This window comes from Lepisosteus oculatus, chromosome 27 (genome assembly GCF_040954835.1).
Source record: "Lepisosteus oculatus isolate fLepOcu1 chromosome 27, fLepOcu1.hap2, whole genome shotgun sequence".
NCBI classification, from domain to species: Eukaryota; Metazoa; Chordata; class Actinopteri; order Semionotiformes; family Lepisosteidae; genus Lepisosteus; species Lepisosteus oculatus.
Window position 1 is genome coordinate 4,786,097 of NC_090722.1, and position 27,995 is coordinate 4,814,091.

The 27,995-nt window shown below is 48.5% G+C and overlaps 1 protein-coding gene across 1 annotated transcript; it reads right to left on the bottom strand.

Annotated features, from left to right (window-relative positions):
* Nucleotides 1–665: 665 nt before the first annotated feature.
* tlr18 (toll-like receptor 18) lies at nucleotides 666–27,928 on the bottom strand. Its single transcript, XM_015336729.2, has 8 exons — nucleotides 27,579–27,928; nucleotides 24,314–24,415; nucleotides 20,217–21,224; nucleotides 17,385–18,558; nucleotides 16,173–16,607; nucleotides 3,599–3,779; nucleotides 1,329–1,495; nucleotides 666–880 (listed from the first exon to the last, which is right to left on the bottom strand). The coding sequence occupies exons 3-8, from the start codon at nucleotides 21,191–21,193 to the stop codon at nucleotides 728–730; spliced, it is 3,087 nt and encodes a 1,028-aa protein (XP_015192215.2). The 5' UTR covers nucleotides 21,194–21,224; nucleotides 24,314–24,415; nucleotides 27,579–27,928; the 3' UTR covers nucleotides 666–727.
* Nucleotides 27,929–27,995: the final 67 nt, after the last annotated feature.

Consider the following 27,995-nt stretch of genomic DNA (forward strand, 5'->3'; position numbering starts at 1 on the left):
CAGCTGGAAATGACTGAGCCTACCCCACTAAACCTTTGGCATTTAACCTGCTTCAGTGTTCTGTAAAGAGAAGACTCCATACAAGTATTTGTATCTTACAACTGCTTGGATATATTCCAGCATTTGACAAGCCTAAATAAAGGGGCAGTAGGCCCTGGGCATAAACCCAGACACTCCAGGAGTAGTAGGGCTATAGTGCCTTCAGAGTCTAAATGAGCCCCTATTAAAAGATCTTTAACTGAAGGGTCTTGAGAACCAGTTCAGGGATCCCCCCCATCAATAGTGAAACATTGGACCGGATCTCCATCCCTTTTCTTAGTTTTCCTGCACTACCACATTCTGACCAGCAGGTGGAGGCACCAGCCTGGTCTCAGGTGAAATCGCTTGCTGCTTCAGTAGAAGCACCCCCCAGCCTGGAGAGCAGCAGCAGGGCTGCGCATTGGCTCTGGCTGCTGGATACAAGCTGCCACAAGGCAGGGGCCCCTGTTCAAACCCATGAGGCCGTCTAACAGAGGAGCCCCCACAGCCTGGGAGACCCACCAACTGAACTGCTAGGAGAAAGCCAGACAGCTCAACAGATCCTGGCCAGTTTAAACCAAGTCACGCCCCCCACCTATAGAGCACACCCAGCCCCCCTGTCCCACAGAGAGAAGGACGCCTGGAGCTGGAAGGTTATGTCATTTATTAGAGGAAAGGCACAGACTGGAGGCCAGGGGGCCCGAGAGGCTCATTTCTTCCTCAGGCCCTCCTCGAAGAACTCGTTACAGGCCACGGTCAGCGCGGCCACCAGGACCACGAACTCCTGGAAGTCCACCTCGCCATCCCGGTTCTCGTCCAGGTCCTTCATGATCTTGTCCACCACCATGGGGTCCTTACTGGCCTGAGGCGGGGAGGAAGAGGAGTCAGGCGACCTGGAGCCGCTGGAGGAGTTTATGCTACTGGGGGGGGTACCAAGCTCTTAATTAAAGGCCGTATGAAGATCTCAGACGAAGGAGACCACAGCCCGGCTGGTCAATAAGGCAGCGCAGCGGAAACCGGGTCTCCTTCCTGCAGGCGCAACACCTACCTTACCCCCACTCCACCAGCAGGGGGAGCTCACGCCGCGCATTAAGGCAGTAGTCCTCGCGCCAGTCTGCTCAGCAAGACCTTTCGCGAGGAAATGCGCGACACCCGCAGGGTGCGTCTGTGCGCGCGCGCTGGCTTTTCACACCCCGAGCAACACGCGGCTCTTCGCTATGTCCACGCTGCGCGGGAGTGCTACGAAACCGAGGAGGTTTATCGCATTAAACAAAACAAAAAAAGGCACAAGCCGCGTTCCCCGCGCTCACCGCCAGGAAGTCGCTGAGCTCCCCCTGCAGCAGGCTCTTCAGCTCGGCCTTGCTGAGCTTGTACTTGTCTCCCTCCTTGCCCGAGTACTTGTGGAAGACCCGGATGAGGTTCTCCATCGCGCTCTCCAGCTGGGAAACCATCCTGGACTGGTGACGATTATCGATACCTGCGGGCGACAGACGTTTATCGTTATTGCGAGACCGGCAGCTGTTGGACTTCCTTTTAGCCCCAGAGTAAGACCGGCGCTAATTAAACCGCGCAAACCAAGCCCTGGGACGGAAGGGCCCCGTTTTAACAACTTGCGAAACTGCGTAGCTGCTCGTCCTCCGCAGGGGCGCGAGCCCTCGAGGCGTTGTCCGGCTGTATGGCGCGTGACAAGACGCCTTGCGGGGATCCGTCGCCCTCGAGCGACAGCGAGCGCCGCAGCTGTCCGACTCGGCTCGAAACCGGCTCGGTAAACCACCTGTCCGACGGGCTTTCAGTCCATCGCTTCTCTCGTCCAGCAGAGCGCTGGGCCGGCATCAATAATGCAAGGAACGCGCTTTTGTTAGCGTTGCAAAAGGATCTAGTGTCGCAGGAGAAAACATTGGAGGCCGTACAAGAATTTCAGACCACTACAGCGCTGATAAAGCCATCAATCTTTAATTTCTTCCTGCATTTAAGTCGCAGGATATTAATAAAAGAGCAGCAATACGAAGATGTTAATTAAAAGGCAAAGATGAGACCCATCAATCAGATCAACGCAGTATTTCGTTAAAAGACGTACTAATGCAATGGGTCACTTATTCAACGATTGGAACTAGAAATGAACATGTGTGCAACGCCGATATAACGTCCTACCAGCTTAATCAAACCCGCATTCCCTGATAAATACGAGAGAGAACTACGCTGTCGTGCGACACGTACTTACCTACACAAGCGCAGCAGCCCTGAACTCGCAAACGTCAGGAAACCTTTGGGCGCAGGTGTCTGGTGAGCCCGTTATATAGCAACAGCGCACCTGAGCCCATCAGCGCGGAGAAATCAGAGCGAAGCGCCTCCCTCACCGGCGGCCGTGCGTGGAACAAAAACAACGAAATTATTCGTCTGATCGTCTGAGTTCAGCCCCGTCAGCCGGGGCTTCTCCAAAACAGGGCGCTGTTTTTTTATCGAGTTATTTAATGGACCGCCACCGAAGTCACCGTTCAAGTTTTTTGGACGCAACCGGACTGAATTCTTAAACAGTTTTCGATGATCCTTATTACGATCTGTTTCAGTCTTTCAGCATCACGCCACTGGGTCATAGGACCCGGAGATAATTAAGATGATCTTTAAATCGTCAGGTTTTTTAAAAATAAAACAAACTAATTTCATGGCCGGAGTGGAGCGGGTGATGTGTCTGGTTTAAGGATCATTTGAGAAGGGACAGCCAGATTTCAGTGACCACGGTTGTCCGTTCCTTAATAAATGGGGCCACATGTAACAGGCCTTTGCGCAAACTGGTGATTTAAGGCTGACGTGTAAGGTCCGTGTAGGAGCTGTGGTCAGAGCGCTGGCTCTCCAGGACCCCGCAGCCGACTGCCCCCGTGCCGAAAGTGTCGTTTAGGATCGTGATTATATCTTCAGGTGACGCCGTGTCATTTAAAATGCCGTATTGCATCATCTGCCTGGACGCCAGAAAAAAAAACTCGTTGATTTCAGAGGGGAGGTAGAATATTTACTTCCTCTCGTTTTTTTATGATACATGTGGGAATGAGTTATAAGGAGGATCGACGCGTCACGTCGGCGCTTGGCTTACCAATGAGCGACCCCCCTCCCTGCTCGGTTTTTAATCCCTTGGCGAAGCCCGCCAGCGGGCCAGAACACCGCCGAGCGCATCCTGCGGACTCCCGGGGCGACACTCCAACACGCTAAGCACCGGCGGTTGCTACGGCGACGCCTTCCTCCTCGCGCCCCGGGAGGGGGGACGACTTCCAGGGAAATGATGACACCGGCTATAAATAGCGCAGCTGGAGTCGGAGCCGTCGGTCTGAGGGGATTCTGCGGGCGATGTAAACACAATTCGCTTATTCCCCTCACACGCTCGCACGCCTCCTTGGGGAGGTGCGCTCTCTACAGCTTAGATGAGTCCTCGGCCAGCCTCGGGGGAAATTGCAGGTGTTCCGAAAACGTCACTCGGGGCTATAGCAAAACACGAGGCATTAAAAGCCGCAGTTTCTCAAACCAGTATGGCGTGGTACAGCAATCTAATCGGTTAATCAGTGTTTCGCGCGCTGCTAGGAGCTCCTACTTGGACGTGTCCCACGTGCTGCAGTCTTCGTTGCTATAGCAGTCGAGGCCGTCCCACGCAGTGATCTGTCTTGGACCACTTCCGCGTTTCTCTTGGGTCGATGAGCGCGGGGAATGGCACATCCCCGGCTCGTGGCCCGCTGTCTCGACGGCGGAACGATGTCCGGGTTATTCAAATCGCTTTAGCTATAAACCGGAAAGGACACCCACCTGGTGCGCCATCGTACTACACAGTGCGACAGCAGCCCGAAGATCGCCTCCTCCATTCCAGGCCCTTCCTTCCGTCCGCTCCTGGAAACTGACTGACCAGGCCGGTGTCTTGTTCAGCTAAGGAAATTGCCACTGACGCGTTGAGGGCTTCCAGCAGCACGGTGGCGCTGGGCTCAGCCTCCCAGCCAGGCAGCGCTGGGGCTGCTGTCTGTGTGGAGTCTGCATGGTCTCCTTGGGTTGGCGTCGGTTTCCTCCCACAGCCCAAAGACTGTGCTGGTGGGTTAATTGGCTTCTGGTAACATTGGCCCTGCTGTCTGTGTGTGTGCCCTGCGATGCACTGGTGTCCTGGCCAGGGGGTACCCTGCCTGTTGCTTGCCAGGATAGACTCCAGCCCCCCCACAACCCTGAACCGGCATAAAGCGGTTAGAAAACAGAAGAATGATTGAGGAGGAGTTTTGTTCCTAATGATCTGTTAATAGTTCCACTTTTTAAAAGAAGTTTCTCATGCATGCAGTTGCCCACAGGTACGTTGCCCCATACAGGTGTCCATGAATCTATAGTTCTGACAATTTCACGGGAATCCACGACGCCCGTTGTGCCGGGGCTGTCCGCGCGACCGTCGCTGTGGCAGGCCTGGCGCACTGACGCCCCCGGGACACGCAAAGCTATGCAAACAGGCTCAGCAGCTGCTGCCCTCCGTCTCAGGTGACACGAGGTGAGCATTCGTGTTGCACAAGCAGAGCGCCGGCGAGACCTGAATCCCGAGTCCCCTCAGCAGGAAAACAACAAAGATTAAAACGGAAAAGTGTGGTATTTGCATATAAAATAAAAACAGGTTCTGGAGGCACGAATGAGTTTTTGATTGACAGTAAGGAGTCGAGCCATGTGTCAGAGGCTACTTTCTTTGAGTGAGCCAGCGGAGGTGAACTGTACTCCGCTTCCATCAGCTCTGCTGAGCGCAGGACGCCTTCTCACGAGAACTGAATTCAACTGTGTTCCTTCTCCCTCCCTTCCCTGCCTCTGGTTATTTTACTTAATTATTTATTTTACTTTATTTATGCGGAAGAGTTCAGCGATCAGTGTGTGTGTGTTCAGAAGGCAAAGCCGGTCATCATTGCTGATAGTCGGCGCCCGCGGTATAAGATGGACTTTGACAGACATTCAATGAGAGCGCGCTGTGCGCATCCCATCATGCAAAGCGCGACTTTTCTACTGACGAAGCGCTTCAGAGCAGCACTTAAAAATATATTCAGAAAAAAAAACATTCAAGAAGAGTTCAGGCGTTTTCAGTTGACTCCTCTCCGACCAGTCGCGGTGGTCCAACACTCTCGACGCTGTATTTGGAAGGCGCTAATCCCAGGGTCCCGGTTCTCGAGCTAAAGTCAACCTGTCTCCCTATTGGACTGGCTCCATTTCATTTTTCTCCCCCTGCTCGTCTGCGCCTCGGTGTTGTGCTCGGGCCCGAGAAGAAGAGCAGACCGTGAGCCCATCGCCGCGTGACTCCCGGCGGAGCTCTTCCGCGTGACAAGCGGCCGAGCAATTATTTGCACGAGGCAAACAATTCGTCTTGCAGTCGGCGGTGCTGAACCGCGGCTACACCCGGCTGGGTCTCAAAACCCGCTCTCGCACCCCTGACCAGCACTCGCTGACGTTGGTCAGTTCTTCAAACCTCAGCTAGTCCATAGCTATGGAATGAAAGAGAAGGGAGATAGCATTATATGTTTTTTGTAGTTCAGGTGTGGCAGCTGCGTCAGCATGCGTAGGCTGCAAAGGAACATGTAATAGGTTTATTCCGTGCTGAAAAAAAGAAGAAAGAGAACACAACGTTTCGGCCGTGGAGCCTTCTTCAGGTGAAGCCTTCTTCTCACACCTGGAGAAGGCTCCACGGCCGAAACGTTGTGTTCTCTTTCTTCTTTTTTTCAGCATGGAATAAACCTATTACTTGTTCCTATGTTGTTTTGTAGTTCAAGTAGGTAGCTGGCGTTAGCATCTTTAGGCTGCAAAGGAACAAGGAGGTTCCACAGCCGAAACGTTGTGTTTCTTTCCTTCTCTTTTCAGCCTGGAATAAACCTTTCCTTTTTCCATTATATATTGATTGTCATTTCGCTGTAAAATTAAGAATGCACGACGAATTACTTTACACGTTAGGTTGACCCTAACATACTTTACAAAGTAGTTGTTGTACTTGCCTGAGTTAAAGTTTTTTTTTGCCTCTGGAAAAGGAGTCTGGTTTGATGTCCCCTCAAATATTTAGTGATATCTCCCGAGGTTTATACAGTAGAAGCCTGGTTTATGGCTTAAATTGAAGCTAATTTGTATTTGACGTGATCTGCCCTCAATAAAAATCTGGCGTGGTTCACACCCCCAGAAAGGTCGTCTCGCAGCCCAGAGGACGAGACAAGCTGGAAAACGGGCATGGTTGTGGGTGTCGGGCGAGCAGTGGGGAAAGAGTGGGAGATGAGCAGACAGGGCTTTCTTTATACACGAAGCTGAGATGCCTCTTTAAACAACAGCGACGCGAAGCCGGCCCGACTCTTGACAAACACAGAACGCAAATACAGATCGAAGAATTAACATTAAAAAAAAAACAAATCTCTCACACAAACACGGATCCTTCCTTTTTGAATCCCTGGAATATTAACTACATCTTCCCGTTTCTGCCACGTCTGCTTGTAAATCGTTTTATGTTCAATGTCCCGGAGGTCCCCCCCATTAAAATCAAATAAAAAAAACTTGCACTTGAATGTTGGCAGTCATAAAGATTAAACTCAGGGTAGCAGGAGGCACGGCGCTGCAGTGGTTAGTACTCCTGCACGGGGCTCTGGGTTCAATTCCGGAGGTGCTGTCTGTGTGGAGTTTGTATGTTAATAATAATTTATAATAATTGCTTACACTTATATAGCGCTTTTCTGGACACTCCACTCAAAGTGCTTTACAGGTAATGGGGATCCCCTCCACCCCCACCAATGTGCAGCATCCAGGATGATGCGACGGCAGCCATAGTGCGCCTGAACGCTCACCACACATCAGCTATCAGTGGGGAGGAGAGGAGAGAGTAATGAAGCCAATTCATAGAGGGGAATTATTAGGAGGCCATGATTATTAGGGCCGATGGGAAATTTGGCCAGGACGCCGGGGTTACAACCCCTACTCTTTTTGAGAAACGCCCTGGGATTTTTAATGACCACAGAGAGTCAGGACCTCGGTTTTACGTCTCATCCGAAGGACGGCGCCTGTTTACAGTATAGTGTCCCCATCGCTATACTGGGGCATCAGGACCCACACAGACTGCAGGGTGAGCGCCCCCTGCTGGCCCCACTAACACCTCTTCCAGCAGCAGCCTTAGTTTTCCCAGGAGGTCTCCCCTCCAGGTACTGACCAGGCTCACACCTGCTGAGCTTCAGTGGGGCTGCCAGCTGGGAGTTGCAGGGTGATATGGCTGCTGGCCCCACATGTTGTCCCCCTGTTCACGTGGGTTTCCTCCAGGTGCTCTGGTTTCTTCCAACAGTCCAAAGACATGCTGGGAGGTTAATTGGCTTCTGGGAATACTGGCCCTGGTGTGAGGGTATGCCTGCGTGTGTCCTGTGATGGACTGGCGTCCCGTCCAGGCTGCACCCTGCCTTGTGCCCGGTGCTTGCTGGGATAGGCTCCCCCGCGGCCGTGAATTGGTTAGAAAGTGCGTGGATGGGCAATTCAGTACAGCAGCTGTTACTTGATGACACAGTAAAACGATTTCACAGTGCCTGCCGAGGGAACCGGTTCTTCCGGTTTCAATTCAGACGGTAAAAAAATATTTAAGTATTCCAGTTAGAAAAAAACACGTCAGAACAGCAGATAATCAGTAAATCCAATCGAACTCATTTCCATAAAAAAGAGGAAAGCGGCGAATCAGGAGTTTTAGTCTCGGGATAAACATCCTAATAGCATGATATATATGAATATATATATATAAATATGATATAAGCCAGGCGTCTCCTATAACAAATACTGAGTAATTCCCTGACAGACCCTTTCCAGTAGGTCTGTTTACACCGTTGTGTAAAAGACTGAAAACATTTGTAAGTCGTCGGTCAAGTAATGTGTATAATCATAAGCGTGTTAATGAAGTCGGGGGGATTCACACAGACCAGCGAAAGGGTTTTTATTCTGGGCAGGAACTGGGCTTCTATTCACAAAGTCGTAAAGTCGTCTCCGTTCCACTCCTCTCAACAACACAAACACACTCGGTAACACAAGCACTTCATATGCCGTGTTCTAATGTAGGATGGCTACCCAGCGAGACAAAACTACTGTGTAACTCAATTAATACGTGTAAACCGACACTGCGGCGTGATTCTAAGAAGAAAAAAAAGGGTTACTGGATAGATGTCCACGCCGTGGCGAAAGACTGCAAAGCTCTCCTATTATTATATTTCATCGATGTTATAATTCAGTCCGGCTTCTGTAACCTCTCCTCTTTCCCTGCAGTCTGTACTGCTGTAGCGGGACAGCCCACGTGCCCACCTGGGGGGGGGGGGGGGGGCGCGGAAAAAAATCAGTCACCTGGTCCGCGGCGCGTTACCAAGGCGACCAGGGCCCGGGAGAAGCTCTGGTGGAGTGACCTCGGGGGGGGGGGGACAGAGAGCCGCGACCTCGCTTTTGTCCGGGAAACCGAAAACCCTCGTCTCCCGTTACGCCCGGAACGGGAGAACCAGAAAATCAATTGTCTTGGCTGGGTATTTTTAACCCCTTATCGATTCCGCCAATCTGGTCCCCGTCAGTCCAGCGGGTGAGGCCGTGTGTCGACTCCCGTTACAGCAGACAGTGACGATACCGGGGCCTCGGCTAATGATGCACTGTGAAAACAGCAGAAGACGCACGCCGGCGTGATCCCCCCTGTACATGCGATGTGAACAAACCCTCATAGCGGGATTACTGGCGACCTACCCATGCAGCATAAACCTGGAAAATGGTATCCCCACCCCCCGTCCGAAATCCACCTGCCCTCCTCAAAACTTTCCGGGATAACTAATGATATCTATAGAGACGGCGCGCGTTTCTGCCGTCGTCAATCACCGCTATCAAGAAGCATCTCGTTGTTTGTTTCGGCCTCTCGCTGTATTTAATGCGTCTGCTAGGACTTCGCGTAATCTAAAAATCCCCCCCCGTACGATTAACAATAAAAGCTTACGTTATCGATACGCGAGACGGGGGAGAAAGCCCACAACAGGCCTGTGCGTTTTCATCAATCCCATAAATCGTTTAGTATGCGGACGGTGAGAGAAATCGTGCGTCCCTCGAGAGAGAGAGGAAGGGGGGACTTTTCACGTGTCCACTTCGGAGGGGGCGGGGGTACAGGCGTGCAGGTGAGTCTGATTAGGATACGACACCGGGCTTACACGCTGACAGGTTCGGCTCTTTTTGTGATGCCCCAGCCCGTCTCCGAGGGCCTCTTCAGGCTGGCGAATGGTGAATTTCCTCCCGTCTCATGCGCTCATGCGCCGCGTGCCCGAGTTATGATGAACTCATCTGCAAACTATAATAATAATTATTAAACTACAATTCTCGAGTCGAGATGCCTGTAAACGTGACGAAAGAGCACTCACTCACCCGAACACATGGCTACTCCAGATGTTCTTGCAAACGAATATCGGTTTCTGGTTACTATTGCGTCAAACTGCAACTCTCCAGTTTAGCGCATAATTATCAAATCTCCTGGGCTGATCTTTCCTTGTTTGTTAAAACCTATTATTGATCCTAGAGTTCTTCATTGACAGATACGTACGTATGCTAAAATAGTTCTTGGAGAAATATTACCCACGGCAACACGTTTCAACAACTCACCCCTGTTCGAGCAGAGTTGTTGCCGAGATTTCTCAGAACTCCAGATCCCCGGAAATCCTGCTGTCCTGCTGTCGAATTTTACCTGCTCTCACATTCAGTCGTGTGAAAAAACATCTTGCGGACGTTTGCAAGCCAACAACACAACACATCTCACATTACTAAAACTTACGTTAGTGATAGAGATTGATCCCGACAAAGAGCAAGGAACACAAATCCTTAGCAGTGCTCTCTTCAGTGGGACGCTTGCTTAAGTGATCAATGGTTTAGATGTTTCTAATCTTTAAATGGGTGATTTAGGGTGACTTATGACAAGGGCTCACTACCATGCACAGTCTGAAAAAATCTTTGGTCCGACCCAACCAAGTTCTTCACGACATCAAAGCAATTTAGAAGAAGGGGGCGCTTAGTCGGAGAGTTTTTCAGTTGTCTTAGTCCATTTCCAATTTTTATCCAAAAGCTGCATTTAACACTGCAAAACCCTGAACTACATTCGCGTGACCTCGGACTACAGAAAAAAAAGCAGGGCGCCAAGAGAGAAGTGAGGTGAAGGCGCCACCTAGTGGGGATGTTTCATACGGCACCGGAGCTGCTGATCAGCAGAGCTCAGCCTTAAGAGGAGCCCACACGCTGCGGTTTAAATTGGCCGTGCAAGGAGGGAATTCGGTTTTCAGTGGGCAATAAAGTTCAAATAAATAGATGTTTATAGCTCTATTTAAGATTTGCTTCTCGTCATTGTAGTAATTATGTAACTAGTATTTTAGATTATGTATTACAGTGCATAAACGTGAGTAAAGAAGTCAACATAATAGTCTCTGAGATACGCCATCCAGTTTTTACGATGCTAAGATTTAAAGGAGATCGATGATGGTGCTGTACTCCTATGGGCTATTTCATAAATATAATATATATAATGTCACCAAATCATTTTATATCAAGAGTAATAAACACTCGTGCAAATGCACAAGTATTATTTGCGGGTTTTTCGTACTGATTCTCGTTGTGTTTGTATTTATTGCTCGGTTTATTGTCCGTACATACTGTCATTATATATTATTTCCTGTTTTCCTACCAGAAAAATGTTCCCTCTACACTGCGTGCTGTTATCTGTTGGGCTGTGCTGTACTGGACGTGTCCTGTGAGACTGACGCATACTCCCTTATCTCTAGGAAATAGTAAACTCCCCTATCTCTACCTACTTTCCCTTTCTTTTTGCCGATCTGTACGCTGTCCCAAACGAAACGGGGAAGAAATCAAGACCCAGAATGACGCGATGTTTAACAAAATGAAACTCACCTCAGTTTTAAATTCGTCCCCGCGGCAGCTGCTGGTCAGGAACGGGCCGCTGGTAGCCCATGACGTCACCCCCCGTGAGCTTGACAAGCCCGGCTACCATGTTGTGAATTATTTTGGCCACATTATTCACAAATGTAAATGGTCTAACACCGTTCCCTCTATTCATGCTTTTAAAGTTGAATTCCTTTTCTATTTACATTCTATTCGAAATTTAAAGAATCAAAAGGCAAGACCTACGATGGAAATATGTAAAAAGTATCATTCTTAGTTTTTCAAGTGCCCATTTCTGTATATATTTCATTATGCTGTCTCCTTTTTTTGTATTTCTGGCGTTTATATAAAAACTTATTTAAAAACAAAAGTTACCATGTTGTGGGAGCATTTGAAGTGTCAGTTTTTTGCTCCATATTTATGGTCACAGGACCGTGTAAAGGTTTGAAACTCTTTAACAGCCTGATTGACGTGCCTCACTCTCTTTGCATTATATCCTTCCTTTTCCTTACCAGGAACAGAAAAGTGCAATTCGAGAAGATTGGGCAATATACTACGGAAGTGGACGACAATATCAGATTGCCAGGAAGTCGTAAAATAAGACGTAGCGCTGTGTTTAAGTACCCTCTTAAAGGGTTACCCTCTTAAATTCCAACCAAGCCTCTTTCCTTGTTGCAAAACTGCTGAAGAGGTCTTTATAGCCCGAGAGTGTAGGACTTCTACTGGCGAGACAAATAATTCTCATGTGCCACTGCCCATCCTTCAAGACTGTGGCTTTGATTAATCGCCGATTAATCGTTTCCGTCATGTGTATACAGTACGAGATGTAAGTAAAGTTAACAATATCTAACATCAGGGTTTTGTTGCCTTCACTTAGTGTAATTTGCTTAACATAAAACCTTGACTGGATCCAATGACTACGCAGAGTCCAACCCATTTCCTCAGCTCTTGAAACCCAAAGCCTAAAGCCACGTGATCGATCATTAGCGCTCGATGCCCTGGACAGACTGATCAAGTGATAGCAATGATCAAATTACTGAGATTCACTTGGCCCTGATCCAGAGAGACGACTGCTTCATCTGTCTTTCATAGCCCAGACTCCAGTCCTTTTGTTCAGGCATTTGACTCTAGGATATCTAAACCCAGTGTTGCAATCTTATCTATTCCAAATTATTTTTAGAAAACAAAAACAAAAAAATCTCGCAAATCAGGATTGTGCGGTGAGTGTGCCTATTCATTAAACAAGCTCGAGTTGAGTGTAAGGACTGTCTGAACTTTTTTAACTTGAATGCACTTGGGCATCTTAGTGGTCACACACTTCACAAAGGCAGCAAAACACTCCATTTTACAAAGCTGGGGAAGGGGCGAGACAAGTGGGGTTCACTGTCCCTATAAAGTGCGCCTCGAAAACCTGTGAGCACCCTCAGAGTCCCACTCCTTCACTAACTGCCCATCCCTCCCCTCTTTCATTTTCTGTTCACATGGGGTATCTTTATCTTGCCTCTTTTCTTGCGAAAGAAGAGAAAAAAAAACAGAAAAAGATCAGAGTTAACGCAAGACGTTTAATTTACACATACAGCATAAATTTGCCCATAGATGACATTGTTTCAACAGAAGGGGGCGATACCCAGGCATGCATGGGCACAGTGACAGAACTCTGCCCACCTCTTAGTGCCAATGCAACCTGAAGGCACCCTGTGGATTTTTATTTGTCGTCTCCCAATTGAAATTGCCGGGGGGGCTTTTTCTGGGAGGTGGGGGAGCAGGCAGGTGACTCCAGCTGTGCACATTGAGCATCCGATGGAGCAGCTCGTCCCCCAGGGGGGCTGCCCTGCCCTGACTGAGCGATCGGGTTAACTGGCTGGCAGCTGGCGCCCTACAGTGGGGCCAGTTCCTTCACTGCCACTCCGTTCAGTTAGGAGACCGATCCGCCCCAACAGAACCGGCACCAAACAACCCAGAGTTTCCAGCGACCCAACCAGCCCTGGCGCTCCACAAAGGTGTCGTGCACCCCCAAAAGAAAGGGGTAACAGCTGTCAACAAAAACCTGGTGCTGCTTCTACAGCTGCAGATCACCAGGTGTAGCAAAATCCACCGGCTACCATCCCCGTTTTATTATTAATTAATTACAATACCTAACCCCAGTAAACGACTGCATGGATAAAAAAAAAGACATATTTTACCCGAAACACAAGAAAATCATGGTCAGTGCACAAGTATAACACTTCTAGGACACAACATTCACAGTAGGAGTTCATTTGAACAGCTTTAATTTTACGTCCACCCAGTTTGGACTTGCCAGTTCCTGTGAGACTCCGGCACGGGACAGGGAGCCTGGGATGTTGAGGATGTGCAGACCGGCTCCTCCAATCGGACTCTCCTCGGCCTGGAGACATGCTGGCAGCTCTGTGTTGCCTGACAGGGGAGTGCGCCCTGATTGGAGGAGAGGTGCGTCCCTCAGTGACATCACCGCAATCCTGGAGGCAGCTGGGAAGTCGCCGTGTTGGCGAGAGCTCAGAGAGCGCGCTCACTGCCTAATGCCAATGGTAGCATGCAATCGTGTGAACCAGCCTCGAACCCGCGATGGCTGGGCCACAAACCTCCAAGCGGGCGGCTTTTCTGGCTGAGCCCCTGAAACCAGGCACATTTATTGACTTCAGCCCTCCAATCTGTTTTCACTTCCTTCCCCAGTTCGGGAACACGGCTACTAGGAGCTGCCTTTAACGGAATACTGAGTCAGCTTTGGCGAATGTGTTCACGTAACAGAAAAAACAATGTCTAAGAGGAACCAAACCCAACCGCAAGCACGCATATAATTTGCACAAATTTTATAATGAGCTTAATAATGTGCCCTTCATTGCCAACTGCCTGCTTGACAGGACCAGCCTTGTTACTCTTACAACTCAAGCATGCAGCCTTGGAACAATACAGCGGACCCCACCCATTGCCTGGAATCTTGGAATTAAAGAAATAAACTTGTAAAAAAGGGATCTGACAGACAGCTAGGTACTGCGCTGAAAGACGTCCAAGTGTTCCTGACCTTTAGAAACAGGCAAGAAAGGCTAAATGGAATGAGGTGGAGACGCTTGCTCTACCCCAATGGTTCCTAATCCTGGTTCCGGTGACCCCACACCTACTGGTTTTCATTCCAGCCCACCTTCTTCAGATAATTGAGGCCTTAATTGAGCAGCTGCTTAATTGGAATATTTGCATTTTGTAACTCCTCACAAGCTTGGGGTTACAAAGTACAACATTGTGTAAGAGCTGGGAACACACAGCTCAAATTCATCTTATTCTTATTAAGTCAACGAAGGGTTGGTCTGTGGAACTGAGAGCTCGGCTGCAACCAAACCCAGCAGGAGCTGGCGGGTCACCGGGCACCACTGGGCTAGACTGTACAGCTTTAGGTCTTCTTCACTGAGAACTGTATTTTCAGTGATGGACATCAAGGCCTGCTCGTCATTTACTTTGATTTTCTTGTACTATTTAAAGTTCAGCTGTAAGGCCAGTCAGAGACACAAACCTGTCCCGCTGTCGACGACTTGCCAATCAAAAGGATTTGTTTTTGCTCTCAAGCAAAATTCCTCCACTCCCTTTCCTACAGCTTTCCCCGTAATCAATCGGTAAACATTTCAAAGCAGGGAAAAAAAACCCCAGAATATCTCACTTGACATACTTTTGGAAGATGGGGAGTGGGGGGGTTGGGACCAATGTAGGTAAAAAGCCTTTATAAGAACCCCTGACAGTCGAACCGGATTGAGAAGAAGCTTAAACAGAGGGAGAGAAATTTGGAGAAGTTTATCCTCACCAAATCTGGCTCAATTAAAAACAACTGTTGAAAGGAAAGAGAAATGCTTCCTGAAATCAGCACCGGATGTCATGAGGCCGGCTGTACTTTTTATATCGCTTGTGCTGCTCTGAGCTACAGCCGGCGGGATGAGTAAGGACAGGGGCCTACAGGAGAAGACAGGAACTACGCCCCTCCAGCTCAAGCACATTGGCCTCTGGCAGCAAGGGCACGTCACAGAGACACCTGTTCGTTTTGATGGCACACAGTGCAGCCCGCAGGTCACTCCCGGCTCGCATCCTGGGTCCCGAGGAGCAGAGCACCGATACCGACCATATTCTTCTCTTTGCTTGAGGAAGAGGCACGCTGGATCCCCAGACATCTTACGTACCCACATGGGAAGGGCCTTCAACCTTTGCTCATTCAACACCCGACATTCCTGAATGGTAACCCTCAGTGTGGTCCCTTCCTGCAAGACCCCCAGCATCAGCACAAAGCAAGACCTCAGCGCCCCGCGGCCCCCTGCTCAAAAGCGCCAAGCGCCCATTCAGACCAGCACGCTCGCTGCGTCGCTTGTCACTCATTCATCCGTAGCAGAACTGTCTTCAAGGAAACCTGGCTAGCAGCTTCAAAAGTTTAACTTGCTCCAGACTCCCACAACCCTTGGTGTAAAGAGTCATCTCCCGTTCCGAGTTTAAAGTGACCTGTAGCTTCCACTTGCCTCCTCTGGCTCACGTGTCAGTGTTGATTCTGAGGAGGTCCGATTTTGAATACTTCGAACATTTAAGTAAAATAGGTCCCCTCACTCTTTAGTCATTGGTTTCAGCAGAACTGGCAGAGAACTAAGGAACTAAGGAAATTTCTTCATCAGCTGAATGAAGGAGGACATTAAGGGAGGCCAGACTGAGCAGGCTCAAAGAGGGATTGCAATCCTTACTAACAGCACCACGGGACATTCAATAATCAACATACAATCTGGAGGACAGCACCTCCAACAGCACAATGTCCCCAGTCCAGTCATCTTTCCAGGATACTTGTTTGGATATTCTGATCCAGAAGGAAAAGCACCACCTACTGGTCAACCAACAGGAGTGCAGCAGCCACGTCTTTTCCTTAATGGTCTCTCACCCAGGAACGAACCAGGCCTAGACTTGCTTCTGAGATATGAAGCGATCAGACTGCAAGGTAGTAATGAGAATAGGATTTCATCAAAAAAAATCATAAACGAAGTTCATAAAATGTTACATGCAAAGTCTGAGAAGTCATCTTCCTTGTATTAATGTAACCAGCTGTTGAGATGGTTCTCCTGCAAAGTCTGTAACTTATACTATTGTATTGTATGCTTCAGTGCTATACTTAAACAGATCGATACCTCAATGAAAAAAAAACAACAAAATTAGGTCCCAGAAAGAGCTGCTGGAAAGCACAAACGCAGTGCTGGAAGTCAAAACCTCTGCTGTCACACAGGAACTTGGACAACCGAGGGCCCACTGTCAAGGTCCCCAGCCACACTCTGAGAGACACTTGCAGCTTCCGCTTGGCCGCTAGGCCCCACTTCCTCCTCTAGGGGGAGCTCTGTCATCAGCTCCCAATCCGAGGATGGGGACCTGTCCTTCCGGCTCCCCTGCCTCTCACCCCGGAGCGTGGGCTTGCCCAAGACGCTGCACAGCTGGGCCCAAAAGAAGGCGCGCCTCTGGGTCTCCTCCGGCCACTCCAGGTAGGTCTTGGTGCTCAGCATCTTCTTCAGCCTGCAGTACTTGCTGGGCAAGGAGTCGGGGTCAATGGCCTCTTTGACCACCAGGATGACGTCCTGGAAGGTCTTTCCGATGGCTCTCTGCTGGGCGAAGTAAAGCTCGTAGTTGCACCACTCGCTGTTGACAAAGTGGTGGGACAGCACGAAGATGACCTTGGAGACAAGCAGGACAAGGGGGGAGTATTATGGACGGAACTGCTAACAAACAGAGTAAGTGGAAGACTGTTCCACTCCCAAACTTTTGTGTAATATCATGTCATCCGAGTCAGGTGATAGTTTAAGAAAATCTCTAAGCCTTGTTCCTTTTCCAAGTTTCAATGTTTTTCTTCATACAACATAATGCTCTTTGTGGACTTGAGCTGTTAGCTGGTTTCTAGGACTGGTGAGACTACATGCTTTTCAGGAAAAAAAAACCCAAACAATAGTAAGTTAATCATTTTCCAGTCTTGTCTGGAGCTGGATTAATGATTGCAAATCTGGAAATGAAACTAACTGATAAGGAAGAAATAACAAAAAATAAAAATGTTGCTTTTATAATACATGCAGGGAATGACTAGACAGGTGGTCGAAGTGATGTCCATTTTAAGCTTGGTCACCGATTTTATTCAGTACACAACTTCAGCCTCAAACTATTACAATTACTGCGATTGTTTCTTGTGTGGAAAGCTCCAGCTGGAGCGGCTGTCTCTCTGACGCTCACAGTAGAAGCCCGAGGCGTTTAGGACTGCGCACCACTTAAATACTCCCCCCCACCACTTCCTATCACCCTGGTTAGAGAACTCTCCTGGGAAAATGGGTTTCTGCCAACCCAGGACCTGCTTCCCCCCCAAACCAGGGCTTCGGGTTAATGCATCTGTGGGGAGCCCCGAAAACGGAGCAGGAGAACCGAGCGTGACGTATCCGGAGCGGGACGAGAAGGTTGCCCCCTACCTTGCGACTGTTCTCGATGTTCTCGATGATGTTGTCAATGATCCACCTCCCCGGCATGAAATCCCTCTCGTGGATGCAGACGCGGTAAGGGGGCTCGCAGCTCTCCAGGCGGAGAAGGAGCTGATCCCGCACCCACTCTGCGTCCGAGTGGCTGTAGGAGACGAAGGCGTGGTAGGCGAAGTCCCGCCCCAGGAGGTCTCCTTCCTGTCTAGCCCGATACCTGGCCCTCAGGATCTGGTAGGTGGCTTTGGCGTACCAGGGCACATCGAAGGCGTAGCAGAGCAGCACGATGACCAGCACCACGATGGCAGTGATGACCACCGAGATCGCGACCACCAGCCTGACGTCGCAGGCCAGCCGCCCGGGCGAAAACCTGTCTACAGAGGTCATCCGCAAGGGCTCGGGGTGGTAGCAGATGTAGTCGTCCGGCCAGTCGGTGATGTTGACCGTCCCTCTGGCGAGGGTCTCCTGGAAGAAGTGGTGGAGGTCACAGGTGCAGTGGTAAGGGTTGTTGCCCGCTCTCAGCAAAGCCAGGCTGGGCATGTTGTGGAAGGAGCCGGTGTTGATGAGGCCGAAGGAGTTCCCGTCCACCACCAGGGACCAGAGGCTGGGGCTGCTCCAGCCGGAGGGGATGAACTTGATCTTGTTGTCGCTGAGGAGGAGAACCCGGAGGCTGGTGGCCTTCTGGAAGTAGGTCATGTCCAGCTGGTCAAGGCTGGAGTAGGACAGGTCCAGGTACTCCAGCGTGGTGGGCAAACAGTCCAAGACACTGCGGTCAAAGGTGTTGTGGTGCAGGATCATCTTGGTGATGTTCTGCCTCCAAGTGCAGGACTCCTCCAGGGAGCCAAGCTTGTTGTAGCTGAGGTCCAGCACCCTGAGTTGGCGCCACTCGCCCATGAGCGCTGTCAGCGTACTCAGGCTGGTGAGCTCGTTGGCGCTGGCATCGAAAGTCCTGAGGCTGGGCATGGAGTCCTTGTAGGTGCACCTCTGGTTGTACAGGAAGTTGTCCCGCAGCCGGTTGTTGGCGATGGTCATGACCTCCACGTTCCTCAACTCGTCCCAGGCATCGCACGGCACGAAGTTGAAGTTGACATTCCTGATGGTCAGGTTGCGGACTTTGCTGAACCAGGTGAAGCGCCAGTCAAAGCGCAGGATGTCTGGGTTGCTGATGTCGCTGCGAAGGAAGAAAAACCCCAGCTCGTTAGCCACATTAGCATCGAGAACTGAACCATTTCCGAGTTATCTAAATCTACTTTGAACAAACTGCAGTATGTCCACAATTCAGCAGCCAGAATCCTGACCAGGTCCAGTGCAAGTGATCACATTACTCCTATCCTGGAGACCTTGCACTGGCTTCCTGTCAAATTCTGTGTGGACTTTAAAATCCTCATGCTCACCTATAAGGCTCTGCATGGCTTGGCACCTCAGTACCTGTCTGAGCTATTATCGCCCTACTCTCCACCTTGCAACCTTCGCTCTTCTAATTCTGCTCTCCTTACTGTCCCCCAAGCCCTTCTACACTTTATGGGTGACAGGGCCTTCTCCTGTTATGCCCCCAAGCTCTGGAACTCTCTGCCCAAGGATATCAGAGAGTCGCCTTCTCTAAACTCCTTCAAATCCAGACTCAAAACCTTCTTCATTAGAAGAGCCTTTACTGAACTGGTTCCATTCTTCACCCCTCAGCTTTTCTTAGACCCACAATCCACGGTCTCCTCTGTATATTGTAATTGTGATTTATCTGGTGTTTTCTTTTATTTATTGTTGTCATTCTGTAAAGCGCTTTGAGAAGCCACCTTTAAAGGCACTATATAATATCGCGTATAATATATATACACGCTATATTATGTGAATGTGTACAATTTGTGTGTCGAAAGGGGCTCTTGACCAGAATGTCCTCATTTGAAACGGAGTGCTGATGGTTACACCTTCAGTTATAGGGTGAAGAATCTTTTCTCAAGACCAGACAAGTTCCAACTTGTGAAAGAGAGAGGTTGAATAAACCATTGCATAGTGCAACATTAATTCCTAATTTAAATGAGGCTGCTCACAAAAATCAGTAAGAGATGGAAAGTAAAAGATCACAATCGGTCCTTTCGTGTACATTGAAACCAGTTTCAGACACGACAACGTTACACTTTTACCCTGTTCAGAAGCAGCATGGAAAGATAACTCTCCCAAAATAATTTTAGATTTAGCCAAATCAGATATACAGTCAGCTTCAAAAGATACTTTTCTAGCTTATCTAGTCTAGTTTTGGGTTGTCAGAAAAATCTTGAAGGTTATTGATAAAAAGATGCTGGCGTCATTTTGATTAATTTATGATTCATGACTGATGCACTCAGGTGAGGGGATGTAACCTGTTAGAGTGTCAAAACTGGTGAAAATCAAGAAGACTGAAAGCAGACAGGAACCTACTGTATCCACCTTGCTTATCAAGAGAACATCTTTTTGCAATCTGCATACTGGAAACTCAGCTGGTGCTTACAGGACCTCAAGAAAGGGACTGTTTATATTTGTGAAGCTACCTTTTTCCTTTTTGTGTTATTTTTCTGTTCCTCTAAATTATTTAGCAAGGCATCATTAAGAATAGGGAAACAGGTGGTCATCTGTTAAAGTGTGTGACAGAGAAATTCAACAATGTAAGTGTTAACAGTTACAAACTAGGTGGTCATCTGGGCCAGCAAACCTGTGAGTAGTTAATTGAACCGAGTATCTCATCCAGCTGCTATTTAAAGGAAGCCGGGATATCAGCTTCCACAGCATGGCTGGGCAGCTCGTTCCACACTCCCGCCACTCTTGGCGACTCTTACGCAACCCTGGCAAAGGACTTACGAGAGAACCAGTTCATCCAGGGAAAGGTCTGTCACGCTGGATCCAGTGCCATTATCCACGAAACTGGGTGAACGCGCAAAGTCAACAGCCACCAGCTCCAGGCCTTTAATCGGTGAGCCCTGAATGTTAAGGAGAGCCATCCTTAAGAGGTTCTCATTGAACTTGCCCCGGTAGAACACCAGCTTATTTGTCTTTATAGCCCTCAGCCCCAGGAAAATGTCCTCCGTTCCCGTGTAATACTTAAACTCAAAGAGGTTTCGGAAGCGGAGGCATGCAAAACTACTCCCGGCAAAGTCCCGCAGAATGTTGGGCAAAATCTCTGGCCTGTCATCCAGAGCGATGTCAAGCCACATTTCGCGGGTCTGGATGCCCACCAGGGTCCCAGGCTCGTAATGAACTAAGCTGGTCCCCGCCTTGATGGCGAACTTGACCAAGCGGGTCTTCTGCAAGGCTCGGAAGTCTCCCCGGCTCAAGTTCTGGACCAGAGGACCTCCCAGAGACAGACTCTCAAGGCTGGTGAAGGCGGAGAAGACATCGTCAAGAGTGGCCTGGGCGTACAGGTTGTTGGACATGTCCAGGGACCTCAACTTGACGAGGGGCTGCAAGGCCTTGTGGGGGATGGCCCTCAAGGAGTTGTTGAAGATGTTGAGGTGCTCCAGCAGGGCGTTAAAGAGGAAGGATCCGTCCTCGATGTGGGAGATGTTGTTGTACTGCAGCCTGAGATCCCGCAGGCGGGAGAGGTGGGCGAAATCGGCCCTCCTTATGGCCCGCAGCCTGTTGTAAGACAAGTCCAGGACCTCTACAGAGAGGGGGAGGCCAGCTGGTACCCATTCCAGATTGGCGCCCTTGCAGTTCGCAAACACGCCATCCGACGCGGGGCAGGGGAACTGACCGGCAGTGGCTGGCACGGTGACCAAGGTCAACCAGACGCACAGGAGAAGGTTCACCAACGCAGTCACTCTCAGGGAGCTCGACATCGGGGTCTGCCTTCACATTGTTCTCTTAGATCTGTGGATGAAGATACAGAACGGGCATAAAAAAAATGGGTGCCAAGAGTTGCATAAGCAATGTCCCTCTGCGCTCCTTCTTCAAGCCCTCTGTTGTTTTTTGATCTTCACCAGCAGGAGCCCCTGTTCTGAACCCCTGGTTATGAACAGAAAAGTGACCTCGCGATGACCCGCTGAAAGCTTCTACTTTATAAGCGAGAGCAAAATGGGAAAAGCTCACATGCCCTTCACTGAAATACTGAGTCAGCTTTGGCAAAGTGTCAGTCCATGTAACAGGAAAAATGAACTAACAAGTTGATTGGAATTTTTTTTTTTACCCCAAGGTTTGGAATTCTCAAAAGCCTGCACATTTTTTTTTTCCTTTTCCTTTCAGTATGGAATAAATCTTTCCACGTTCCTTTGCAGCCTATGCATGCTGATACAGCTCCCTGCTCAAACGTCTTGAGCCAGTCATGTGTTTAAATTCAATTTTAGCACATCAGACGGGTATGTCAAGTACTATTCGCACCATGAAACTTGCTATTTAGAAAACCCAAGAAAATAATTCGAATGGCGCTGGGCAAGGAGTGCGTATAAACAACTCTGCTTGCTGTTCTGATCCCCAGCCAAAAAACAAAGACTCCTCAGCACGAGTTGTGAGCTGCTATGACAAACATGTGTGGAATGTCTCTCTTCACGGGTGATTGAGGCCCAGAGTGAAAAAGTGCCTGATCACCTTCACTTAATGGCTGGCAAGGAAAAGACATCAGAGATAACCGCGAGAGGTCACAATCATGGATGACGAACTCCCTGGGTTAAATGCTCGTAAAAAGTGAACGTATGTCCTGGAAAAAGTCAGAACTTGAGAATGTGATAGTGGAGGTGAGGAACAGGAAACAAGATGTGGAGAGATCGCTATTCTCACATCGAAAGCCCTGCGACACAGAACCACAAGGAAAGAGATTTTCTAACTGGAACATAGGGGAGGGAAATCCTTCTAAGCTGAAGCTTTGTCCTCTTCTCTCCCACGCTTCAGATTGAGATCCAAATGCGGCTGAAAACCACAGCGTACGTCCCCTGGGCAGAACACTAGAATTTAAAGTTATATTTCTGACAAGCGGGTGCAGTGGATAGCTTTGCTGCCTCGCAGTGCTGGGGTCCCGGGTTCAATTCTGGACCAGGTGTGCTGTCTATGTGGAGTTTGCATGTTCTCCCCATGTGCTTGTGGGTTTTCTGGGTCCAGTTTCTTTCCAACAGGCCAAAGACATGCTGGTAGGCCAACTGGCTTCAGGGAAAACCAGCCCTGGTGTGTGTGTGTGTGTGTGTGTGTGTGTGTGTGTGTGTGTGTGTGTTGCCCTGTGATGGACTGGCGTCCCAGCCAGGGGGTACCCTCCCCTGTACCTGTTGCTTGCTGGGATAGGCTCCAGCTCCCCCACAACCCTGTACTGGACAAACAGATGGATTTCAGACGAGCCTAGAATCCTGGATTTCGGCACTCAATTATTTCAGCTAAAATTAACTTGCTGGACTGATCCAAACTATTTCCTTCCAATTTTCGTCCCAAGTTTTTCACCTGCAAGGTGAAACCCTGGTTCTCTTTAGGAGAGGTTTTCTTTTTACCCAGCATCCCTGAACCCGCTTCTCCAGGATAAATTCTCCTCTTACTATATAGGCACTTACTTACTATATTGCCACTCTTTAAAAAAAATAAAGAGCTTGAAAGGAACCATGGCACCTCATTCGCAAATCAAAAGCTTTAAACTCCCTGAGTTACAAGTGATGAGCATATTTGTTTTAAGAAAGCTGGTCACTTTCTTACTATTTATTTCGCAGAAGCTTACATTCTTACCCATTACACAGCACAGCTATCCCACCGGGATTTGAACCCGCAACCTTCCAGTGACATTTCCAGACCCCCCCAAACCCCCCCACATTTTACATTTCTCACACTACCCCTCATCCCACAATATACAACCTGGGCATATAGTCTTCTGTTGGAGGGTCTGCAGTATTGCTCTTTGCTGCATTAAGTATTTAGTCAAAACAGCCTGATACTCATCCTTTATGGATATTCTAAAACAGGGGGATCCATGCTGCTTTCCCTAGGGTTTAACTCCAGGTTTGAAGCAGCTCCACGCCACTGAGAATCAACCTTGGAATCATATTAAAACAGATAGTGAGACATGCTAAACCTGACCCAGTTGAATTTTACTTTTATGTGGCCTGGAGTACTGTGTAAATTTAAGAGGCCTGCGGCATTCTGGATTCTGAGGGCTGAGCTGAGAACCACTCTTATCGAACCGCCGAAGAGCAGAAGATGGGACGGTGGGCAAGGAAAATGCCAGGGCTGACCTTAAAGTTAGGCTGGCATGCACAGGGAGGCAGGGGTCATAGGTCAGGGGTCAAGACTGACCAAGATTCCTAGAGGTCTGCCAAAACAGGAACTGCATTAAATCCACTTAAAGCCCTCCTGTATGTCATGCTTCTGCAAGATTAACTTTGCCTTGCAGAAGACCTCTGCCTTTTTGCATGCAAAACCACTGTTCTCCGACAATTTGAATAAGAATTCTCCAATAAGATGGCTAAATCTAAATCAGACCACATGACGGCATATTCAAGCTTATTATAAAAAGGACTACAGTAAAACCTGGGATCTGTGGACATTTCCATATTTTATGTAACATATCTGAAATTCTGCATCATTTATTGTGCCAGAAAACAAAAGCCGGAACCCAACAACCTCGCCGTGCTGCAAGGCAAAACACTGACACACAACAACCTGAGGCACCGACCTGAGTAACTCATGTCAGGCCTCTTTAGTTCCAAGTCTTAGCCGAACACGGTCTTGGCACAAGCGCTGGGTATTTTAGAACGTTTCCTTGTTTTCTTTGGTTAATTTTCCACCAGCAGCGGAAAAAATTCACCCCCCCAATCCCATTGCACAAGAAATATTTCTGCTCTTTCCCGGAGTCACAGTATCTACTGCCCCCACCCCAACACAACGAAGCCCGATTGTCTCCGAAGTTACGAAACAGGCGACTGTTGTAGAAGCTTCCTCGTGACAGCCAGGGGGAACAGTTCGCACTCTTACGCACAACGCAGATCACTCACCTTTTTTCCTGCTGTTTCTCCCCTTACTCAGACCTCCCCTTCAGCTGCGTCATGCTCTGCACCTTTTTTTTTCTCCTTGGGACCATGCCAAGAAAAAACTACCTGCAGGGGAAAAAAAAAAACATTCATCAAATCCTGAATCAGTGGAAATCTGAACGGAGAAAATGCATAGTACTGCACAGGCTTAAGGCAAGGGTGTTTTAAAAGATTCTGAGTTTCATACTCAAAGACACGTGGAAGAGCCATTACTGTACCAGCTCATTTCAAACCTAACAGTGAAACAAGAGGAAACTGTATGGGCTGAAAACCATGAAGATGAGGCAGTTCTTTACACAAAGGGTTGTAGGAGTGTGGAACAAGCTATCCCATCAAGCCTTCTGTTCTTATGCAGTAACTCCATGCAGTGTGGAGTGTTCTTAGACAGCCAAGTCTGCTGGTGTTCTAAATCAGTTTTCATCCACATTCGTGCTTTGTCTTTAGCAGCTGGACGGCAATGAGGCCGCCAGCCGGTTAGATCTGATGACGTTTCCATCTGGTTATCTGGATACAATCCTGTTATTTAAGATGCAGGTGTGAAAATCAGAATGATGCTACAGTCTAGGGAAAAACAATTCAGTGGATCTGCTTGCAGCTTCCCCAACTGTAACAAGCTTTTCTCTCAGATTAAACAGGGTGAGAATAGGGGCCTACAGACCACAATCTCTAGATTAATATGGTGATCGTAATCCACTTCTTACTCAGCACAGGACAGGTCTGAGGTCCCAAAAATCAGCATCTCTGAGACTGTCAAGGCAAACAGTGCTTTTAAGCAGAGAAGGCAGTGTACAGGGCTCTCCTCCGGCTGGAAATTCAACTTTAACTCTTGCCGTCAAAGACAGAATTGAACTGAAATACCACCGAGCAAGGGGGGGGCTACATTCCCTTTCTTAGTGGGAGCGCATCACTGCCTCCCTCACACCAAGGCTTCCAGATCCAGCACAAGACGCGCTTTTTCATCCGGGCTCCGATGTCCTGTTGCTATGATTAAGCTGGACAATAACGACTAAAGAGCAGCCCTCGACACCCTGCAAGATTCACCAGCTGCTCGGGAAGAGCTCCGTCACACAGCCCAGTTCCCTGACTGCGCTGGCTGGTCACGATCACACACAGATGTTACTCTATATTAAAAACTCGTAATACTCCCACGATGTGATCTCTGCAATGATTCAACACCCCCTCCACTGTGTAGTGTAGTCTTGACTATATTTCCAAAACCCTTACTACGACTTGTTAAGTCTTCCAGATATTGTGAACTGGAATAGGACAAGCAGATAAACTTTCCGTAGTAAGATGTTCTCACACCTCCTACTGATATAAATCTATAGTCTTGTAATACAATTTAAATCAAAGCCCATTTACTTATGCCAGGTCTCTGCTTTCTGGTATCTAGTCCTCTGGGATTCTCAGTTTATATTTATGTCCAAGTTGCACAGGCAGATTTTTATTACGGCCTTAAACAAACTTGGCGTGCTAGCTCAAGAATCTGAAAAGCAATTTCTTGTTTTGGCAGCCCACTGGGACTCACTGGCAGCAGCCAAGCCCGTGTGACGGAAGGAATGCAGCCCGTAATCGTGTTGACACAGCTGGGCTTCGGACCTGGTGGGGAAATGAGATCAGGGAACACCAATGGGAAGAGTATCCCCTCTCTGACCCTGGAAACACAGGCAGGCTGTCCAAAGCGCTGTCTGCATGAGAGGGGAGACAATTCAGCTTCTTGTCCACGTTTAAGGAAGCTCTGAATGTGCGCTGTGCACTCCTGTCAAACAGTAGAAAGGACACAAGCAGAAAGAGGCTATTTTTTCCCCCTGTTTGCTTGTTTGAAACTAAAAGATCTGAAGGTCCTATCAATCGCTTTCCTTAAAACAAGAACCAGAGAGAACAAGAGGAAACTACGCTGAAGTACACTGAAAATGGAGAACACGAAGCGCTCCTTTGCGCAGAGGGGGGTGGGAGGGGGGAACAATGTGACTCCTTGAATTCCTCCGAGAAACAGCTGGGTGAGATGCTGGCTTCAATGAACTACTAGCTACCACACGGGCATGGCAGACCACGCCAAGTCCGACCCAGACCGCTGAGACTCTCTGGGAAACACAAAGCACCTATTCAAGGAGCATGGATTGAGTGCAACACAGCCGGCTCATTAAACACAATTCAATTTCAGTCCAATACTTTTTATTGCCATGTCAACAAAGAAGATTGGAATTTGCTCCAGTGCAGCCCAGATTAAAAAAAACAACAGCAAAAACAATAAAACATATTAAACATATTGTCGATACCTTCTTAACGTCCCGTTTAATGCAACTGTCATAATCGGAAGAAACAGGGGGAAATCAGTCCATGGGGGTCTGAGGTAGAAGTGACTCCCCTGATATTTAGTGAGCCAGCTGTGCCATAAGGCATACTGTACTGCGTGTTAAACAGTGGCTATCATTCACAATGGCGACAGTGCCCAATATTGAATGAGCAAACTGCATCACTCCTGCAAGAGTCCGGATAGGTACGCAGTGTGCTTCCCATGTAAACATACAGTAGGTCATTTATATATATATATAGTTTTGTTCATACAGGGTGTACCAGTATTGTTTGCAATTTCATTAACGAGCTGCATGAAACTCATGTTTACTTACTTAAGGCGAATTTTTCAGATTGTAAAATTAAAAACTGGATAAACCTGTCTCTTAAGAAAATAATGGCATTAAATGCCCTTAGACATGTATTAGGATACATACTGTATTAGGAATGTACGGTAATGAAAAGAAAACTCTTATCAAAAGCAAAACGTTATATTTTCCGATGGACTCTGTATTTTGTTACACATCGTGTTCTGTTCCTCTCAAACCAATCAGTTTTTATGCACTGCTATCGGGACTTTTACATTGTATAAGGTGTCGCCAGGGCTTTTGACAATAAAAGCACACAACCCAGCAAAAGCAATATTCTAACCTTGCTTGCTGGGCAGACCATGTAGGTTTATAATTAACCTCATAGTAACCAGCTCGCACCCAGTCTGACTATTCAAGATATCGTGTAAATAAACAATTACAATTTCTTCTGTGCTCGTTTCTTTAAAAAAAATGCTTATTCTAAACGCTCAATACAAAAGTTTAACAGCAAGCTTACGTTTATTCACCAACAAGCTTTTGTCTCGCTCAGCTTTGCGCAACGTCATTTGTGGAGATTTTTTTAAAGAAATTGGACACGTTTAACGGTTCTTCAGCTCACTTACCTTGAACTGAACTGCCCCGGCCTTCGGAGGGTGAAAGAAAGGGACTTTCATTTCAGCACAGCGGCTGAAATGTGAAGACGGTATTCTTGCACTGCCAGACGGCGCTCCTTCGTCTTGAGGTCTGGCAAACTTTTCCAGGTGCGCGCAGAACCTCACGACTCCGCACCTCCCACAGTCAGTAGCCCCGAAGACGGAGATACGCCGTGCTATTCCACCCGAACACAAAACAGGAATGCAACCCTACCGCCCGGAATTGAAGTCGGCTTCAATTTTATTACTCCAGACTGGAAAGACGCCAAGCGCCGAGGCCGAGGGAGGGGCGGGGATATGACAAACAGCTAATTGAAACCAGTAACTTGCTCCCAACAGCCAGGACTAAACGACGCAGACTCCAGCCGGACTAGGGCGTAAGGAAAA

What these genes read in the sequence shown, in the direction of transcription:
- tlr18 (XM_015336729.2), bottom strand. Translation starts at nt 21,193, where the DNA reads ATGTCGAGCTCCCTGAGAGTGACTGCGTTGGTGAACCTTCTCCTGTGC. An exon ending in CTGGATGAACTGGTTCTCTC is followed by an intron (nt 18,559 to 20,216) that starts GTAAGTCCTTTG and finishes CTTCCTTCGCAG; the next exon opens with CGACATCAGCAACCCAGACA. An exon ending in AGCTCAGCGACTTCCTGGCG is followed by an intron (nt 881 to 1,328) that starts GTGAGCGCGGGG and finishes TCCCCGCCTCAG; the next exon opens with GCCAGTAAGGACCCCATGGT.